The sequence below is a fragment of the Sceloporus occidentalis genome, unplaced genomic scaffold (assembly GCF_023333645.1).
Source record: "Sceloporus occidentalis isolate IW3139 unplaced genomic scaffold, rSceOcc1.0.p SCAF_452, whole genome shotgun sequence".
In the NCBI taxonomy this organism is placed as follows: Eukaryota; Metazoa; Chordata; class Lepidosauria; order Squamata; family Phrynosomatidae; genus Sceloporus; species Sceloporus occidentalis.
This window is the reverse complement of record NW_028317432.1, coordinates 138857-160523: the sequence shown is the minus strand read 5'-3', so window position 1 is coordinate 160523 and position 21667 is coordinate 138857. Positions and strand designations below refer to the sequence as shown.

The following is a 21667-nucleotide window of genomic DNA, read 5'->3' as shown; positions in this document are numbered from 1 at the left end:
ACTTAGACTCAAACAAGAATGGTATTATAGTAGTAATAAAACTAGTAAAAATCTGTCCAATAAGCTTAAAAAATCGAACACAAAGGAATAGAATTAGTAAAATTGTGTTAAACAATAAATTATATTTGACTCCTATACAAATTGGAGAACATTTAGGTCCTATTATTTATCTTTATATAATCTCCCGGACATAACTAAAACCAATTTACAGATAAATACTTTTTTGGAGGGGTTAAATTTACCAAAACTTTCCATGACGAAATTGGCAAAATTAAATTTGCCTATACAACTTTCAGAAATAAGAAATACGATAAGAAATTTACCTAAATCTAAAGCTCCTGGTCCTGATGGGTTCTCTGCCCCTTTCTATCAACTATTGGATTCTGTCATTTCCCCACTTTTACTTAAAATATTTTCAGAGATACCAAACAATAAAAAGTTCCCAGATGAAATGCTACAAGCCATTATAACTCCTATTCCCAAACCAGATAAAGACCTAACCAAAGTTACAAACTATCGCCCCATTTCATTAATAAATTTAGACATAAAAATTTTTTCTAAAATTTTAGCTGAAAGATTAAGGTAATGCAAGACTTAGTACACCCAGACCAAACGGGCTTTCTTAAAGGGAGAAATGGACAAGACAACACGCGAAGAATTTTGAACCTTATTTACGAACTCCAAAACTCTAAATCAACTGCTACATTAATAGCCCTTGACGCCGAAAAGGCTTTTGACCGGGTTAACTGGTCTTTTTTACAAGGAACATTAAAAGCCTTTGGTCTGGATGGAAACTTTCTTCTCAACATTTTAGCCTTATATACAAATCCCCAAGCTAAAATTTCAGGAGCTAATCTGGACTCTAACTATTTTTATATTAAAAATGGTACGAGGCAAGGATGCCCGTTAGCCCCTTTGCTTTATATTTTATCCATCGAACCTTTAGCAGTATTTATTCGACAATCAAATAAAATTAGAGGAATAACAACTGGTCCATTAGACCATAAAATCGCATTATATGCGGACGATATTCTTCTTAGTCTCACGTCACCTGAGACCTCAATCCCAGAATTGATAAAATGTATAAAAGAATATAGTCTATACTCTAATTACAGCCTCAATATAAATAAGACACAAATTATTAACTTTAATATGAATACCTCTCAAATACAAAATCTGAAAAATGAGATTTCATTCTTCGAAGTAAGACCATATATAAATTAACTAGGAATTAAAATCTATAATAATCTTTCTGATTTAATAGAAAATAACTATAACAATCTCCTAGAGGAATTGAAAATTCAACTATCGATATGGCAAAAATTAGAAATATCTTGGTTTGGAAGATTAAATATATTAAAATCTTATGTTATACCCAGAATAATTTATTTGTTTAGATCCATTCCACTTTCAGTTCCTTTAAGAACTTTAAATCAATTCGAAAAATTGTTTCTTTCTTTTGTGTGGTTAAATAAAAAACCAAGAGTATCACGTTCCATTTTTTTTTTTTTAAACTGAATTTTTATTGAGATCAGACATAAAAATAACACAAGTATCCTCCATGTAATGCATAGGAGTAAATACATAAAGAAAAACAACAGAAAAAAAAATGCGCATTACAATTGGACATTACTACAAGTATACCGCCATACAATGCGGAAAAACAATGTAGAAATATCATATGGGTATAACATGTATACAATATGTCACACAGATCTCGGATTTTACAGTTTTAGGAACAGGGAAGGGGAAGGGACGGGGGAGGGAAGGGGAAGGGATGGGGAGGGGATGGGGGAGGAAGGAGAGAAAAAGAGAAAAAGAAAGAAAAAAAAAAAAAAAAAAAAAAAAAAAAAAAGGGAATGAGGAAAGAGCGAGAAGAAGAAAGCAGTAGAAGAAAGAGAAGAAGCCCAAAGGTAATCAAGATGCCAGAGTCGCCTTCCGATACCAAACAGTCCGCAAATCTTTCAGGATATAACCACTAGGCATAGGGCAGAATGTAGCAGTATAATACTCATCCCAGGCCGCCCAAGTGTCATGGAAAATGTGTGGAGTGTTAGAGGCGGAATGCGCCATCTGTTCATAAGTACGGGTTGTAGTAAGCGCATACAAGACGTCCTGAATTGTGGGGGGGAGTGGGTCCTTCCACTTACGCGCAATGCAAACCTTGGCTGCGATCAAGACATGACCCAGTAGTTTTCGCAATGGGGAGGCTAATGACGGGGGAAACATATCTAACAACGCAATCTCCACCTCGGCCGCTATTGGAATATGCAACAATTCCACTATGAGATGAAAAACAGCCGTCCAGTAGGGTTTAAGCACAGGACAGCCCCACCATACATGGAGCATGGAGCCCACTTCCCCGCACTGTCTCCAGCACAATGGGGAGGAGGAGGGGAACATTTTAGCTAGCCTGGAAGGAACATAATACCACCGAAAGAGAACCTTCCTATTGGTTTCGAAGTGAGTAGCATTCTTTGAGACCCCCTGAAACGAGGAGAGGGCATGATACCAAGTTTGAACATCATATTCCCTGCCAAGTTCCCTCTCCCACTGTAGCATAAATGGAAGTTTGTCATCAGACCCGTGACCCAATAGAGCAGTATAACAAACCGAGATGGCCCCCGGAACACAAGGGGCTTTCAGGCAAAGCCGAACGATCGGGGAGTCAGGACAGGAGGCAGGGAGGTCCCTCAGATGCTGCGAAAGGACGTGCCGAACCTGTAGATACTTAAAGAAATCACGACTGGGCAGGGAAAAAGTACTCTGCAGGTCCTGGAAAGAACGTAGACGACCCCCGGAGAGCAAGTGGGATACCGAAGTGACACCACAACGTATCCAATTATCTAAGTGGACATGAGGGATAACGGGTTTCAACGAAGACAATGGGGCATGCCCGAGAAGGTGATCAGGAAACCGCAACATGGATTTATGTTTGTCCTACACTGCCAACGAGAGCGAGGTCGTGGGTAAGGCATCCGGCAGTGGAGGTCTAGAATTCTTAGGAAGCCACAGAAGATCTCGTAACAAAAATGGGGAAGTAAACAAGGATTCATGGTCCACCCAGGCCACCCTAGATGGATCTGAAAAGAGAAGAAGGGTTTGAGCCAGGTTGGAGGCAAGATAATAGAGCCTGAGATTAGGAATACCCAAACCACCAAGTAATTTAGAGCGCTGTAAAATATGATACGGAAGCCGGGGCCGTTTGTGGAGCCAAAAAAATTTAGACAGTCTGGTTTGCATCGTGCGAAAAAATCCAGAAGGCAAAGCTATGGGCAAAGTCCGATAGAGGTAAAGCAATTTGGGGAGGGAATTCATTTTGAAAGAGACAATACGGCCAAGCCAGGAAATCTCCAGTTTTGACCATCTGTTTAAATCGTCACAGATTTTATTCCAAAGCGGTAGAAAGTTGGATTTAAATAAGGAACCAGCCGACTTAGTAATGCGGACCCCCAAATATGTAATAAAGTCCGTACGCCAAGAATAATGAAAAGTCCCGGACACGGCGCCAATCACCGAAGTCTCGTATCCTATATTAAGAGCCTGCGTTTTATGCCCATTAATTTTGTAGTACGAGAGATTACCAAAAGTAGACAATAACGCATGTAAATTTGGAAGAGAAATCGTTGGATTAGTGAGTGTCAGGAGGACATCATCAGCGTACAGACAAATTTTAGAGTCAACGGAACGTATGGGAAAGCCCGCAATATCGGGGTGATCTCTGATGGCAATCGCCAGCGGTTCCATGGCTAGAGCAAACAAAAGCGGCGAGAGCGGGCATCCCTGGCGGGTACCATTGCTAATAGCGAAGGGCTCCGAAAGAAAGCCAGAGGTATAGACTCGCGCACGGGGCTGGTCGTAGAGGACAGAAACTGCGGTAACGAATTTCTCTGGTAAGCCAAAAGCCCTCAACGTAGAGAGCAGATACCCCCAATGAATGCGGTCGAAAGCTTTCTCCGCATCCAAAGAAAGCATCACACAAGGTGTATTAGTAGATTTCGCGAGATGGGTAATATTAATAATGCGCCTCGTATTATCAGACGGTTGACGACCTAAGATAAAACCGACCTGATCATTGCGGATCAAGGTAGGAAGCAAGGTATTCAAACGGTTAGCAAGCAATTTGGAATAAAGCTTAAGATCCGTGTTTAACAGGGATATAGGTCTATAATTTTCACAAGCCGAAGGGGACTTCCCGGGTTTAGGGACGGTGACTACATAGGCTTCAGACATTTCACCAGGGAGGGGTGTAGACTCCAAGAAACAGGAAAAGAGATCACTTAAGCGAGGAGCCAAAATAGATTTAAATTTTTGATAATAAAGATTGGAGAAGCCGTCTGGACCTGGGGCTTTATGAGACTTCAAGCCGGCAATGGTACGCTCTACTTCATCAGGTAAGGGCGGCGCCACCAAAGCCTCCCACTGATCTGCAGGAAGCCGAGGGATTGAAAGAGAGGAGAGGAAATCAGCAATCTCCACCGAACGCGGTTGCGGTAAGTCCGTCTGTAGACGGAGGTTATATAAGGAGTCATAATATTTCGCAAACAGATCAGCGATGTCTTTTGGATTATACACCCTCCCACCCTGAGAAGTCTGCAAATAATGGGTAGTACAGGCAGACGTCTGGAGTCGAAGCCTGCGAGCCAACAAGGAATCAGCTCGATTCCCCTTTGCATAATACTGCAGGTGAAGCCGACGTAATGCGAATTCCGTGTAATGTAGTTGAAGTTTATGTAATTCAGCTTTGATCTCCCGTATCTGATCCTGAGTGTCTTTGGACCAAGATGCTTTATTGGTAAACTCCAAGGACACCAGACGGTCAGTAAGTTCTGAGATCATGCGTAATCTCTGCTTCTTTTGAGCAGACGCAATTTTAATAAGATGACCCCGTATGACTGCCTTATGGGCAAGCCAGAGGGTAGAGGGTGAAATCTCCGGAGTGGCATTGGTCCGAAAATACTCGGCAAGCGCGTCCGCAACATCCACGCATACCTCCGTCTGTTGCAAGAGACTTTCATTAAGGCGCCATCGGGCTGATGGTGACAAGGAGGGACCATTGACCAGGGAAATCCACACAGGAGCGTGGTCAGACCACGATATATGACCTATCTCTGCGCTTTGAATCAACTGCAAGACCTCACCATCTACCAAGAGCATATCAATTCTGGAATAACTTGAATGAACATTCGAGTAAAAAGAAAAGTCCCTACCTAAAGGGTGTACCACCCGCCAAGCGTCAAAAAGGGAGTGTTGATGAAGCAAATCTTGGAATTTTTTACCTTGGTCTGTCAGTGCCCTCAAATATCTAGTAGACAATTTGGCGGAAGAGTCCAAGGAGGGAGTAGAAACGAGATTAAAATCTCCTCCAGCAATCACTCTACCCTGCCTCAGCCTGTGTAGTTTAGTAAATACATGATCACAGAAAGCGGTCTGTCCGGAATTAGGGGCATAAAGGTTAAGGATAGTATAAGTAGTACCGTCAATGCAACCCCGGACAATAAGGTAGCGACCCTTCGGGTCACGGGTCTGAGACAACAACTGAAAGTGAACTTGTCTACTAATAAGTATAGCTACACCCATAGTCTTGTTGGCAGCGCGCGCATGATATTCTAGGGGATAATATTTGGACGCCAGTAATCGTGCTTGGGATTTAGCGAGGTGGGTCTCCTGAATCAACACCACCGTAGCCTTACGCGTTTTGAGCTCCTGAAACAGCATCCGACGCTTATGCGGGGTATTTAATCCCCGAGCATTAATAGAAAGGAAGGTAATTTGCATCTTGGTACAATAGCAGTGGCAACTGGATAACGACCGACTGACCTAAGTGGCAAAGAGAAGAAAAAATAGAAAGAGAGAAGAGAAGGAGAAAAGAGAAAAAAGAGAAAAAAAAACAAAACAAAAAAAAAAAAAAACAAAACAAAACAAAAAAAAAAACAAATAAATGAATAAATAAATAAAAAAAAAAAGGGGGGGTGGGGGAGGAAGAGGGGGAGGCAAGAAGGGAAGGAAACAAAGGAATTGATAAGAAAAGCAAAAGCACTTCAAGAAACACACAATTTGCGCACAACCTCAATGGTTATACAGAACGATGTGCTCAAGAAATACAGTGAACCGTATGTGGGGGCAAAAAACCAGCAGTGGCTAGGACTAGCTGGCACACAGGCGAGACAATGGTAAGAAAACTAAACATTTCTCCGGACATCCGGAAGACAGTATAAGGGAAATAGACAGAAGAAAGAAACCCCGAACAATAAAAGGCATGAGAACCAAAACAATGCATTTATACAGAATTGTAAGATTCCCACGGAAATGAACAGGCAGCAAGTACAACCAGGTGTAAAAGCATGCATAGAAACACAAAACCTTAAAGTATAACGTGTGAGACCCCCCCTGCCAGAGGAAAGAAAAAGAAAAAAAAAAAAACAAAAAAAAAAAAAAAAAAAAAAAAAAAACAAAAAACAAAAAAAAACCCCAGCAGGGAATAAACATGTGTATGTGTGGTGCAGAAGTGCCGCTAAGAGAAATCACTTGCGACAGAACTCAGAAAGCCTGCTCGAGGCATGCAGCACATTAAATAGGGATACAATGGTATTCAAAGTGAGCGGAACGAAAAATAAAAAAAAATAAAAAAAAATAAAATATAAAAATAAATAAATAAATAAAGGAATGAACATATGTGTGTGTGTGTGTGGTGCATAAGCGCCGCCAAAATAAATCCCGTGCGGCAGAACTCAAAAAGCCTACTCGAGGCACGTAGAACAGTATGGATACGAAAAGGAAATAAACGTGTGTGTGGGTGTGATGCATATGCGACGCTAACAAAAATCTCGCGCGGCATAACGCAGAAAGCCTACTCGAGACATGGAGAACATTAAATAGTGACACGGTGGTAGCCGAAAACGACATTCGAAATGAGCGCAAAAAAAAAAAAAAAAAAAAAATTAAACAGGTGTGTGTGTGTGTGAGTGATGTAAATGTGCCGTTAAAATAAAGCACATGCGAGATGAGAATAGAAGCACGTGTGAATGTAGTGCACAAGATGTATAACAATGTGTGCGTGAGGAAAAAATAAATGCAGTGGAGCAACATCCTAGGGTCCCCTAGAGAGTAGTGCAGACACAAATATATATATAAAAAAAAAAAAAAAAAAAAAAAAAAACCAAAACCAAAACATGAGAGTCAACATCATGTATGTGGTGCACCAATGCCACAGAAATCTGAGTAGCATGGGAAAATTACTTTGTAAGACCCCACGGCACACGCGGCGTGTGTACATGTATGTAAAAACAAAATAAAAGTGCCGAACATCGAAAAAACAACATAAAAAAAAAAAAAAAAAAAAAAAAAAAATCAGAAATGCACTAAGCACAGGTAAGAACCACAACTATCCTTAGGAAACAGTCCAAAGAGACCCAATTTCAGCAAGAATAGGAGGCTCATCTGAAAGTCACGTAGACGCAGGTGAAAGCCTCGACGGCGAAACAGATGGCACCAGAGCAGCCTTCGCATGAGAGCGGGAATGATGTTGCTTCGTTGTCCGCTTTCTGCTGGGCCACGCCACGTCCTCGTCAGTAGGTGAACGTCGAGGAACAGGTGTAGAATCCATTTGGTCTATCGCCGTGACGTCTTCGTGGACTAAGTGCCACTGTTGCAGCAAATAAAGCCCCTCCATAGGTGTGCAGGCAATATGAAGAGACCCATTCCTGGTAATGAGGAGCTTCGTGGGAAAGCCCCATCTATAAGAGATGTGGTTTTTTCGCAAGGCCAAGGTAATTGGAATGAAGGTGCGGCGTTTAGCGAGAGTGGCAGCAGAAAGGTCTGCAAAAATGTGTAGGTGCGCGTACGGTGCTGGAAAAGAGGAACGCTGACGGGCCTGTTGCATAACAGCCTCCTTAGTTGAAAAATAATGGAGTCGTAAAACCACATCTCTGGGAACCGTGGACGGCAGGTTCTTCGGTTTCGGCACCCGATGAGCTCTATCAAGCCGAAGGTCCGAGACCGAGGCGTCAGGTAAGAGCGTGACAAAAAAAGAATGTAGGTAAGTATGCAGGGATTCGGCTGTTACCTCCTCAGAGACGCCTCTGATCCTTAAATTGTTGCGCCGAGAGCGGTCCTCAATATCGGCCATCTTAGCAAGCAGCGCAGCATAATTATCTTCCAACGCATTGTGCCTGTCGACCAACTCGTTAAAGGTAGAGGAAAAGTCCGAAAATTTCTGCTCCATGTGGTCAGTACGCGCTCCCAAATGTGCCAAATCCTGCTTCAAGTCCGAGAGCATATCCTTAATGGCTCCTGTCATAGAGGATTGCATGGAATCCAACATGTGTCTCAGAATCCCTGGGGTCACGGGAGCATCAGGATCGAGGTCAGTATCCACATCAGCGTGTTCAGGCTGTGACGGCGGGAATTCGTCGCCATCTTGGTCTTCAACCCCCGGCCTGGTGCGCTTGGGAAAATAGTGTTGCAGCTTGCTCGGGGTCTTCTTCACATGTTTGTGAGACATCTTCCCCGCTTCAGGAATCCAGAAGCTACTTGGAGAAAACTTTGCCCGGTAAAAATCTTGTGTTTAGCCGCGGTATCGCTCGTGTGCTGGAGGAGCTCGTCTCTCACACGTCCATGCAGCTCCGTTGCCAGGCCACGCCCCCCATCACGTTCCATTTTAAATAGAAACCTATCACAGACCGGACTTACATTTCCTAATCTACGATCTTTATATGAAATTTGTATGTTTGGCCATTTCATAGCTTGGTATTCAAAACGCGATTCTGATCTCCCTTGGTATAAATATGAAAGTTGGAGGTGCGGTAATCAGGACTTATTTCAATATTATTGGCTTAATTGTGAAAATATAAAAGATTTGGATGTTGCTAACCCATTAATAATAAATGTTCTGAACAACATGCTCAAGATCAAAAAATTTTTATTTCTAATGATTCAAGTTCATCTCACACACCTATTGCCTCGTTGAAATTTTTTATTAAAGATATTGATTTTACAACTTGGCACCTACAGGGTATTTATAAAATTGAAGACATCTGGTCTCCTTCAGGATTAAAATCTTTTGCAGAACTTCAAACCAAATTTTTTCTCCCAAAGAGTTTCTTTCATATTTAAAAATTGAAAATTTTATTAAAACTAAGACCTGGCACTTACCAACCATTCTAGATAAATATTTAGAGAAACACCCTAAACAAAAAATTATTTCTAAAATGGGGACTCTGCTACAATACTCAACTATTATAGATAAACCCACTACTATTCAAAAATGGGAAATGGACTTAGATATCTCATATACCGCAGAAGTATGGCACTCTGCTTGGAATAGTTTAAGGAAGGCAATCCACTGTATTAATTTGCATGAACAGTACTTTAAGTTAATACATAGATGGTATTATGTACCTACAACTTTACACAAAATCTCTACTACTAACTCCAATATATGCTGGAGGTGTAAACAATTGCCAGGCACAGCAGCCCATATATGGTGGCAATGTGAAAGATTAAAGTTACTAAAATCTGAAATCACAAATCTCTATAATAGGATGTTTTCACAACAATGGAGCTTATCTTCTCAATCCTTTTTATTTCATATCGATATACCTTTGAAAAACAAATCTAACTTAAATTTAGTAATTAATATTTTTGCGGCTGCAAAAATCTGTTTAGCACGCAATTGGAAGTCAGAGGATACTCCAACTTGGTCGCAAATAATGAACCAAATTCAATACCAACACAAAATGGAGAAACATTTCTATAGTTTATATAAGAACATACAAAAATATGACGAAATTTGGACACCGTGGCGAGAAATCGTTCTTTCAACTTCAGATATTGTAATCCTTGACAATTAAGACTTAGCAAATATATGTACCTCCTCTTCTTTCCTAACCCCGGTTACACTAGGGCTAATACATCTGCCCTTATTTCAATCTGCCGCATAATGTATAATGTATGAATGATAAGATTTTGACGAAATATAATAAGGATAAGATTGCAACCACCTTGAATATTATGACTTAATCCTATGTGCCTGATATGTTTGTCATATGTGTTGTAATGTCATAAAATTTTGAAAACAATAAATAATATAAATAAAAAATAAATAAATATGCATAATATGAAACAAAAACATATGTTAACTCTCAAGGCAGCTCTTTGCCCATCTTATGCCCAGCTTTCTAAAATCACAGAGGTGAAACAGGTATAATACTGACTAGTTTTAATGGGTCAAAATGCATAAAAGTTTATTTTCAAATTCAGCTAAAAAGCTAAGCATTACAATGCCAGGAACTCTAGTTTCTAATGTACCCATACATTAGAAATGCTACTGTACTTTATGACTGCACATTTGTATACTTTAAACTGTAAAGTTCAAGGTAAAAAAATAAATACATGCATTTTATATCCACAGTGGAATAGGCATTCTATTCTATATTCTATTTATATAGAAGATACATAGTAATAGACATTATAGCTTAATGCAATTTTTTGAGTTATCGGACCTAGGAACTAAAATTAGTCGCGTCCATATTTTCTAAAATAGCAGCCATCATCATAACATTTGGTAACACCTTTAAATCAGATAAAGCAATTTTCATTATCAATGTGGCACATTACAATGAAAGGTTTGTAGACATGGACTATAAAGCCTCTCAATATCATGCAACAAACAATTTTTGAGGGAAGATAATATAAAGAATATTAATATTTCCAGTTAAAGATTTTATTGACTGAAGGATACCATGTTTTTTTCGTCATACAATTTGGTTGTGGAAACCATTATATAGGACATATCTTCATAATTGTAAAAAAAAATGTACCAGAACATTAACCTTTTCCGATGGAAACAAAGGATACTGATAACCTATTCCTACCTTGGCAGAATACATGAAAAAAACTGTGCCAATTAGATATTGAATTAAATTTATATTCTAAAACATGCTTTTGTATATTTCTTATATGTCATTAAAAGGATACATTTTTATTTTTTATATTTACAATTTAAAATGTAATCACATTTACCATACCATAGTCAAGCACATCAAATATAAAATATATTCTAAACTTGTGTTTTTATAAAAATACTTAAAAACAGATTAACTGCATGGTCTGGCAAAATTTGTCTTTGAAATAGTTTGCGGTCATTTAAACCAATTTGCAATACATGTAATGTATTTCATTAGAAACTATGACAATATTTAAAGTAATATTTGGTAGAACATATTAAAAGGTAGGCAAAAATGTAAGAAATGTTAATTCTGCTTTATGATTTATTTAACAGGATAGATTCCACTTCTAAACAAATACTCCATTTACGTTTAATATTTTTTTTCTTCAACTCAAAAAGCAGCACAACTAGGGCTGAAACTAATCGATAAAATCGATAATCGATAATGAAAATCGTCAACGATTTTCATTATCGATTAATCGAATCGATTTTTATCGATTATAAAAATTATAATCCGACCTCAGAGATCGGATTATAACACTAGAATCCAGATCCCCCGCAATGCTGCAGGGGGGACCTGGATTCCCCTCACTGTCGGCCGGTCTCTCACTTCCGTCTCTCTCCCCCTCCCATACACCCCTCTGACTCCTCCCCCCTCCCATACATCACTCTGCCTCTCTACCCGACTCCGTTACTGACTTCAAGAAGCCTCAGCGTAAGTGAAGGGCAGTAACGGAGGCTGTCTGTGCGCATCGTTTAGACCCCCACCGGCTGACAGAGGATCATCCTCTCTGTCAGCCGGTGGGGGTCTGCATCGCACAGACAGCCTCCGTTACTCACCTTTACTTACGCTGAGGCTTCTATGAAGCTGCAGTGAAAGCTCCTCTCAGTAACGGAGCCGGGTAGAGAGACAGAGCGGTGTATGGGAGGGGGAGGAGTCAGAGGGGTGTATGGGAGCCACCCTCCCATACACCACTCTGGCTCCTCCCCCTCCCATACGGCACTCTGCCTCTCTACCCGGCTCCCTGGTGTCTTGTGAACCTCCGTGGCTGACAGGAGGCAGAGTGGAGTATGGGAGAGGGGAAGAGGCAGAGTGGAGTATGGGAGGGGGGAGGAGGCAAAGGGATGTATGGGAGGGGGAGGAGCCAGAGTGGTGTATGGGAGGGGAGGAGCCAGAGTGGTGTATGGGAGGGGGAGGAGTCAGAGTGGTATATGGGAGGGGGAGGAGCCAGAGTGGTGTGTGTGAGGGGGAGGAGCCAGAGTGGTGTATGGGAGGGGGAGGAGCCAGAGTGGTGTATGGGAGGGGGAGGAGCCAGAGTGGTGTATGGGAGGGGGAGGAGCCAGAGTGGTGTATGGGAGGGGGAGGAGCCAGAGTGGTGTATGGGTGAGTTACAGTGGTGTATGGGGGGGTATTATGAATTTCAGGGCATATAGGGGGTATAAGGCATATCGATATTAGGCATATCAGGGGGGCATAAAACATATCTGGGGGTAAAAGGTATATCAGGGGGCTCAGTTGCATATCACTGGCATATAAGAGGTATAAGGCATATATGGGGGCAGAGTGGCAAGCTGGGGGTCAGATGTGTATAACCGGGGGCAGTTTGGTAAATAAAAAAAATTTAAACAAGGCTTTTTTCTCATAGTTTTTATTAAATATGAAAAATAGTTAACATATGAATTAATATTTACTAATAACTTTGTTTGGGTTCTTGTAGCTTTTATTATTATGTCAGTAAAATAAGAAGGTGAATAGAGAGAGGCCATTGTGATAAAGAGATGAAAGTGTAAATCGTACGGTTTTTTTATTACATTATTTTAAATTGAAAAAAAATTAATTTTATCCGATTTATCGAAAAAATAATCGGCCAACATTACTACATATTCACTTTGTGTCTTTGTAGAGCCCAGGGATTTCAAGTTCCCATAATTATATATTTTCTTTTCAGATTTTATTTACATTGGTATTTTGATAATATATATCTTGTCATCTTTTGAAGAGGGTGAAAATGTTTGTATAGTTCAATAAAAGTAAGATAAACAGTATAGTTTCAAGGTTACTGTGCATATATTTCAGTTTCAAGTGATGAACTTACCATCTCTCTGGCAATGTCAATAGCCTCTTGCAAACCATACAATCGGCCACACACGAAGTAGACACCATTGGCCCAGAGTACACACCCCTCGTGCATCCAGAATTCATTGGTATCGAGAGGTAGATGGGGAATCTGACATGCTTGCTCAAGTGAACCATCTGCAACTAATGGAGTCCCACTGGGGTCCACAGAGTTTTGTTCACAAGGGTCTGCAGTCTTTCGACGGGATGGAACAGAGAATCTGGAAGATGCACAGTCTCCCGAACGGTTCCGTCGTTTGTAACGGGGATGAGCAGACAAACTTCTTTGCTCTCGTGCCTGCTGTGGCTCTTCCTCCTCTTCATCAGAATCACTCTTGGAAATATCAGATGGATCTTTGTGTCGAACCTTGACTTTGCTCTGGGTTTCCGATGTTTTCTTGGTAGGGGGGTTCTTTGATAAAATTGATGCATATTCGTGAGTATAAAAAGGGCCAAACAAATCTCCAAGATTCCTATAATTGGCCCACTTACCACAAAAGCAACATACAAGTGGACCCATGGCTGTAGACTCTGTAACCGCAGGGCCTTGTACCATGAAACTTGAGACAGGAAGAGCTTTGCTCTCTGTGCTGGGTTGTGGAGATGTAGATCTTTGACCCTTACGCACAGATGTAATTTTTTTCCAACGTTGTTCTTCTTCTTCAGCATTAATTATAACACATGCCAAGCCGAGCTCCTCTTTGTTTTCTACATGTATATAAGGGTAAAATGACTTTACTTTGGTTTCACTCTTGTCTAATGTTTGACTGGCATACTTAAGTTTAATCTCTGGCTCTATAGGAGTAACAATCGGTGCAGCTTGCTTTGCCCTTCTCCTTCTATGTGTGCTCGCAGGCTTCTTTCCTTCTCTTCTCCTCCTCTTCGGTTTAGGTTCTGTCTCAGGACCTTGTTCCAACACTGTCTGTAGCTGCAAAGGAGAAGCAGGTGTCAAAACTGGAGTGGCAGGGAGGTGCAGCTGCGGTTTCTGTTCTTGTAAAAGTAGTGATTGATGCTGCTGTTTCTTCTGCTTATTGACACTTCCAATGGGGCGACCTTTTTTCTTTCCAGATGGAAAGTATCCTTTGGGGGGGAAAACTTCTTGTTTTGGGGACACAGAACAAGCAGGGTTAGCTAACTTTTCCTTATCTACAGCTTCACGAACCTGCTTCTGAAGCACAGAACATTTTTGTTCTAGGACTGGGGAGGATTCTCTTCCTTCTATGCAATGGCTGGATGAAGTTTGAATTGGTGGCACAGACTGAAGTAGGTCTTTGGTTTCCAAGGACTGTTCATCAATTTCCTTTTTTATTTTCTTGTCATCGTGTATAATCCAGGTCTCAACAGATTTAGGAGACAGTCCTTTACCTTTTACATCTTCAGTACACAAAACATCTAGACACACATCTCTAGACAACCCTGCTGACTCCGGAAGGGATCCATTCCCAGCCTCGGGGCCTTTGCCCTTGAGAGACAGGATATCATCAAGTGTTACAGTTTCAGCTGTGCTCTCTGCGGTGCTTGGAGCTACAGTCCTGCGCACATTAGGTGAAGTGATCTTCTGTACTATGGCTTCCAGTTTCAAACCTCTTCCTTTTCGTGGAGGAAGAATTTTTGTCTTCGCTGGACTGGATATTGACACAGCTGGTGGACTTCTCTCTTCAGGGCCACCTTTAGATTGCTCTTCTGTCATAGAGAAGTCGCTCTCTTTGCCCCTTAAAGTTAAAACAGGAGAGATGGGAATTTTGTCACACAACTCTCTTACAGAATTAGCAGGACGACCTTTGTCATCAGGAAGCTGCCTTTTGCTAGGAATAGGGGAGATAAAAGAACGCACTCGTCTTCTCATGATAAGAGGGTTGTGGTGTGACTGTTCATCAGGCCGTTGACCACTGACCCCAGCTTTAGAAAGTTCAGCTGATTCCCCAGGTCTGGATGATGCATGAGTGTCTGGTTCCCTAATGGGACTAAAAGGTTTCTGGCTGGTTGCCATAGGGGATCCTATTTTTGTCACTGGAGAAGACTGTTGGCCAAGGTTCCAATTGGAGGACTCACATGGCAGAGTCTTTTGACTACTGCATTTTAACTCCAACGTGGCCAAGTTGGTCAAACCTCCATCACCGATACGAAGCTGTCGACTCAAATCCATGTTACTGGGATCATGGTATGAACCCGGCTGGTTGTAAGATAATCCTTCATTGTCACTCCTACCAGGACTACGTACATTAAACGACTCTTGTCTAGGGCTTTTACGTTGCATTTCCTGACGGTGCTGTGATGCAGAGAGTATAGCTTGGGCAGAGTTTCCCAGCCACTCTTTATATTCATCTTGTTGGTACACCTGTCTTTTGTAATGTACAGGAGAATTAAAAGCTGGGACAGGCTCTCCATAAGAACTTGATCTGCAGTTTGCATGGAAACCCAGAGAAGCACTGTCTGTATTTTGGAAGAAAGCAGAGTAAAAGGCTTCCCTACTTGCTCGCTCTGAAAGGCTCATTGTTGGATTTATGTGATGAACATCTGTTACTCTGCTTCTCCCTGGAGACATCTTAAGCTTGTCACCAAGATCCTGAGTCTGCGCATGTGATCTTCCTCGAGATCCCACTCTCCCTGTTCCTCTTTTGGGATGCGATGCTCGGCTGTTATGTGAACTATAGTCCTGGTTTGGGTCATAAGTCATGGCTCTTGGACTAGCATTCCCTCTTGTTGAATCTTTGGTGCTATATGGCATGCAATGTTCTCCAGTTCTTTTTCTGTGCATTTGTGATGCCTCAGTATCAACTTTAGGTGTTCCAGTTTGGCTATTAGTTTTCACATCCAAAGACATCAATCCACTAGGTAAAATCACAGACTGCCCAGGTCTAGCATCAGGCGGTCTCTCTTGACCTGAGCCAATATGGTGGGAGCTAGCAGGATCGCGCACAAGCTGCCTCAGTGGTGAAATGTCACAGATAACAGATCTTCTTTCAGAGGGACCAGACTCATGGCAGGGAACTGGTTGATCCACTTCAAACTTTCTGTTTACGGGATAATCTGCTAGGTTTATCTGTTTAACCTCAGATGTCGACTTCCTATCCCAAGAGCCCCAATGTGGGGTTTCTAAATGAGGTGCTAAAGTCTTACCATGGGTACCGCTGTTGGGTAGCTGACTGGCCTGGCTCATGAGAACATGTGGCCTTAGAGACACTTCAGCACTTCCAGTTACTGTTGGAGGGTCCTGAGTGCTTCTTGCATACCTTCTTTCCTGTTGATGATGTCCTTGGAGGACCTCCTGCAAAAGGCTCGGGAACTTATCACTTCTTCCTGCTCCTGTTTTCCGGTCACCCTGCCCACTGAAACCCCCAGTCTCTCGGTTTTTGGGATTTTGAGGCAAGGTGCTAGCATTTCGAGATCCTGTTGATCCTTCCTTGAATCCAAATCCAGAACCTACAGGAGATTTGGAGTCTTCTATTCTTGTACTCGCTGCTGATGCAGAACTGGAATCAGCAACACTCTGTTCTCCATTTTGGCTTGCAGAACAATCTCTGACTTTGTCCTCTTTAGTCACTTCAGTAACCTCAGGCTGTGACACTGTTTCAACTTCATCGACAGGTGGTACTGGAATTTCATCTGTTGTCTTTTCTGACCTGCTTGTCATAGCTTCCATAGAAACTATTACACCCACAGACTTCTCACTAGACTTAGGCATTTCTTGTAATTGGTCTGTAGACTCAAGGACACTCTCCATCTCTTTTACTGGAGTCTTGCTTTGCGGCTCATTCTGCCATAACTGGACTGGTGACAACGGCTTTTCTGAGGATGGCCCCTTACATCCAGTTTCTGAGCTAGTACTTTGGCCGCTAAGTTGCCTAACTCTTTCACCAGGGTCTCCTGAACTACTAGAGCAACTGCCGTCCAAAGATTCTGCCATTGGAGATTTCAGGTGTTCTTCTGCCTGGGAAGAAGTTTCTGAATTGGCACAGCTATCGGTCTTCTTTGATGTTCTCTTCCCACCTTTCTTATGGGGTGCAAGGGCATCAGAAAGAAGCATATGCTGTACAGTGTTGGGCAGATTTGCTACTTGGCTACTCAGTGCACTGAGGCTACTGAGACCAGGATCTACAAGACGTTTATCCGAAGGCCCTTCCGCTCCAAAGCCTTTGAAACCTCCAGCTTGGGGGTTAGGGCTTAGTTGCGGAATCATCTGTAGGATACGATTCCTGGACGGCAATGGAACATTGCCTTGTCCACACTGCAGGCTTTCCCCACTGGTCATCAACGGTGAAGGTGTGGAGCTACAACTAGGTGACTGAACCACTGAAGCAGCAGGAGATGGGTTAGATATAGGGCTGAAATTCTGTTGAAACTGCATTGGAGATCGTACAGGTACTTCAGATTGGCTGTATTGGCCAGCTGTGTTTTGCATGGGAATTTTAGTAGTGTTTGAGTACTGCATCACATTAGGGAGCTGCTGCTGTTGCTGCCCTGGCACTCCCCCATGAGGCAACTTAGATGCCTCAAATCCTTTTAAGTGCTGGTTGCTATAGCTGCCATATGCTTGCTGTGCCCCATATGACGACCCTGGAATATGGCTCTCATATGGAGAGCTAGTGCCTCCGGGACTAAAACTCTCATAGCTTGCCCCAGACTGTCCAAATCGCTGAGAGTTAGGGAAAGAGCTAGAAGAACCCGCAGATGGCTGGTAGTGTTGTGGAAACTGCCCTACTCGTAGCGGATATCCTGCAGGTGAGCTTACGCTTGCAGAGCGTTGCATCTGTTGCAAATGAGATGTGCTTGCACTTGTAGATGGATTGGCAGACTGAGAGAGGGGCTGGTGTGACTGGTAAAGCTGTTGCCTCATCTGCTGATTAGGTACATGGGATGGATATTGCCCTCCACCAGGGGAAAAGGAGCCTGTAAAATCTTGTGAATACTGGGACAGACTGCTTGCCACTGAATGCTGACCAGTAAATTGGTTGAGATGCCCTTCTCTGCTATAGTGGCCACCAAAGCCAGTGCTACTGTTGTTTTCCTGTGGAGGTCCATAACTTTGCACTGGTCCAGATGACCGACGCTGTTGGGTCTGGCTCCCAGATGGGGCACCTTCCTTGTTGCTTAGGTAGTAGAAGTCAGCAGATTCTTTACGATACGGCTGATAGCTTTGCAAACTGTGGCTTTCTCCTTGAGGGATGGCAGGAGTTCCAGCTCCCCCTCTTCGCCCCCCAAAGCTTGTCTGGAAAATCTGTGCTTGCTGACGTGGAGTATATTCATCCAACCTGGAGGTGCTGTGAGCATCTGGAGGATAACTTTGTTGATTTCCATGATAACTACTTTGCTCCCGGAAGGACTGCATTGCCTTGTTGAAACAGCTTGCTTCCTGCAGAAATCATACAATAAGTTATTTGATAAAGCAAATGCAACATATATCCCAAACACACACATAAAGCGCAAAATGTTTCAATGCAGCACTACAACAAACATTTACCATACATACACAGTCCACCTAATAGAGATGTAGTCAACCAGTATCTCTTTAGCTGTTGAGACATAGTTACGGTGATTTTGTATGCTCGGGTCTCAAGTACAGGGCATTATAATATATATGAAACTAAATATATTATGAAACTCACTGAAATTAGGAACCCAAATGTACAATCTAGCTCTTGAGACAAGAGATCACTCAACTTGGAAACATTATTTCCAGAGTCATATAGATTCCAAGTGGTCCAAAATCATAAAACCTAAGCCACTGTGCGAAGAAAAAAAAAAGGAAACAAAAAGGACAGAACAGATCCACGGTCGCATTCAGAGAGAAGGGTGTTCACAGTTGGGACAGACAGCAAAGCCCTTACAAGTGTATGTCTCAAAGTTGTCAGCAACAGAGATGGTGCAATGTCATTCTTTAATAACTGAAAAATAAATGCGTGGTGCAGTAGGTAAGCTGCTGGGTGAGGCAAGAACACTTGGCCTAGTATAAGCAATAAGAAATCACATCTCACTCAATACATAAAACCAGCAGACATTCCATATCTCCAACACACAAGCAATAGACGAAGAAAGGCTCCATCAAATGAGTAGTGAGATTGGTACCAGTGATCCTTAAGATCGTATGTAGATTACTCAAAGTTGTGAATAATGGGCAGTATTTTGGGAAAGTCTATACTACTATTCAGTGTTAGGTACTCAGGACGTGTAGGAGAAGCAAGCATTTGCCTGAAGAAGAGCTCAGGAGAGAATAGACTGTTAAGTTCCATGTTTGCTCAGTTTAAAATTAAACTTTCAAAAAATGTGAGGTCTGTGAAACAGCAGAGAGAAAATGTCTAGGGGTTTGGGGTACCACTAATGCATAAACAAGTCTCCAGCAGGAGGAAAGTAAGGTGTACTGCTGCTAAAAAGTTTGCTGAAAGAGATTAACTTGTTTCAGAGTGCTCGGTATAAGTTTATCTTATAACAGTCCCTGCTAGCCAAATGTGTTGGGGGGGGGGTCTTCTCTGTAAAGATTAGCAAGTTTCAGGTCCTGGATGCATTCACTGATGACATCTCACACATGACCTATGACAACTACAACATCAAGGGTTTCACTGCATGTAACGTCATCCATGATTTTTTAAAATGTTAATGTGTAGTTTTTTTTCTTTTAAAGTCATGTTCTTTTTTTTAGTTTTATTAATAGGGCCAGTCCCATTTGTTTTGTTTATAGGTCAGCAAAGCAAATTGATATTGTTAAAATCCAGACACACTTTCAAAACAGATTGTAATGACACTTTGTGTTGACAGATTGGGTGTAACTGGTACACCGCAATATGAAAGAGTGAAAAGAATTAAAATTAAATCTAAAAACAAACGAGGGAAAAAAAAAAAAAAAAAAAAAAAAGAGAGGATGATCCTCTGCAGGAGACCTCGATTCTCTGTCAGCCGGTGGGGGTCTGCACGATGCGCACAGCCTCCGTTACTCACCTAAACTTACGCTGAGGCTTCTATGAAGCTGCAGTGAAAGTGCCTGTCAGCAACGGAGGTTCACAAACCACCAGGGAGTCGGGAGAGAGGCAGAGCAGTGTATGGGAGGGGGGAGGAGTCAGAGGGGTGTATGGGAGGGGGGGAGAGAGAGGGGGGGAGAGAGAGGGGAGAGAGAGGGGGGAGAGAGAGGGGGGAGAGAGAGACGGAAGTTAGAGACCGGCCGACAGTGAGGGGAATCCAGGTCCCACGCAGCGTTGCGGGGGATCTGGATTCTAGTGTTATAATCCGATCTCTGTTTGAGGTTGGATTATATAAGGATAAAATCGATTAGTTGTTTCAGCCCTAATCCGATTAATTGAAAAAATAATCGGCCAACTAATCGATTATGAAAATAGTTAGTTGCAGCCCTAATATATATATATATATATATATAAAATATTAAAAAAAGAAAAAAAAAAACCTTACATCCCATTGCCCTAAAACAGCATCTACCCAGTATAACCCTCCTGCCCGTTTACAACCCGCAAACCCGTTTAGCCGTAAGCATAAAAATTCTACGAATAATGTACACCTTATAATATGTTCCCTATAAAATCTATATAAATTCGGTATTTCTGAAATCAGGACACCTGAATTCATAAACTTGGAGGGGACTTCCCATCACTTTACCTAATTCTGTGAGGATTCAGAGGTAAAATTTATAAAAAAAAATTAAATGTTTTGGGATTGAAGGGGTTAAAGCACAGTTTGAGACATGTTTGAAGTGTCATCTTCTCCATCTCTTGTTCCTCTAATACAGTGATGACGAACCTATGACACGCGTGTCAGTGCTGACACGCGTAGCCATTTGGGGTGACACGCGCAGGATTTCATCCTCGGCTCCTGCACGGCCGCCGAGGATGAAAGAATCTGTGCTGGAGGAACCGGGGGGGGGGGGGGCGCGGGACGTGCAGCAGCGTACCTAGCGGGGGGCGGCGGTCCGCACCGGGTGTCGCTCATCAGGGGGGCACCCGGCACCCCTCCAGAGACGGACAGTAATGTCCGCCGCTGGAGGAGCAGGCTCGCAAGGGAGCGGTATCGGAAGTCTTTAACAGACCACCGGCTCCCTTGAGTGATTTTAAGCCGGTTCAAGGATCTCCCTTGAACCCGGCTTAACATCACTCAAGGGAGCCGGAGGTCTGTTAAAGACCTCCGATATCGCTCCCTTGTGATCCGCGCGGCAACAGCTGTTGTGCGCCGGGGTTTGTTGTCAGATCCCGGCGCACAACACTGAAGCCGCGCCCACCGCTGTCCGTGCCCTCTGACCCGGAAGAAGACAGAGAAGACAGAAGAACTGAAGAAGAGGAGGCAAAGAAGAAAAGAGGAAAGGTAGGAAAGCATACAGTGAGAGTGGATTGGTATATGTGTGTGGATTGGTGTATGTGTGTGGATTGGTGTATGTGTGTGGATTGGTGTATGTATGTGTGTGGATTGGTATATCAAGGGCAACATATGAAATCGACTGATGAACAAAGAAGTTACTAAGCAGGTATGTTAAATAATTTGTTTTTGGTTTATTAAATACAATTATATATTGCAATTATACATTTTTGTAGTTTAAACTATAAATTGCGCAAAATTATGTTTTTTTGTCGAAGTGACACCACGCGAGTTATGCTCGATTTTTTGCC

At 42.4% G+C, this 21667-nt stretch overlaps 1 protein-coding gene across 1 annotated transcript in view; it reads right to left on the bottom strand.

Moving 5' to 3' along the window:
- The window catches only part of LOC149271891 (transcription factor 20-like), a 53123-nt gene extending 34730 nt beyond the window's left edge, over positions 1–18393 (bottom strand). Inside the window, exons 1-2 of the mRNA XM_089507031.1 lie at positions 14072–18393; positions 13045–14011 (exon numbers count right to left, since the gene is read on the bottom strand). Of these exons, the coding sequence (XP_089363157.1) occupies positions 13045–14011; positions 14072–18393 (5289 nt within the window). The remainder of the gene's footprint in view (positions 1–13044; positions 14012–14071) is intronic.
- Between the last annotated feature and the right edge of the window lie 3274 nt (positions 18394–21667).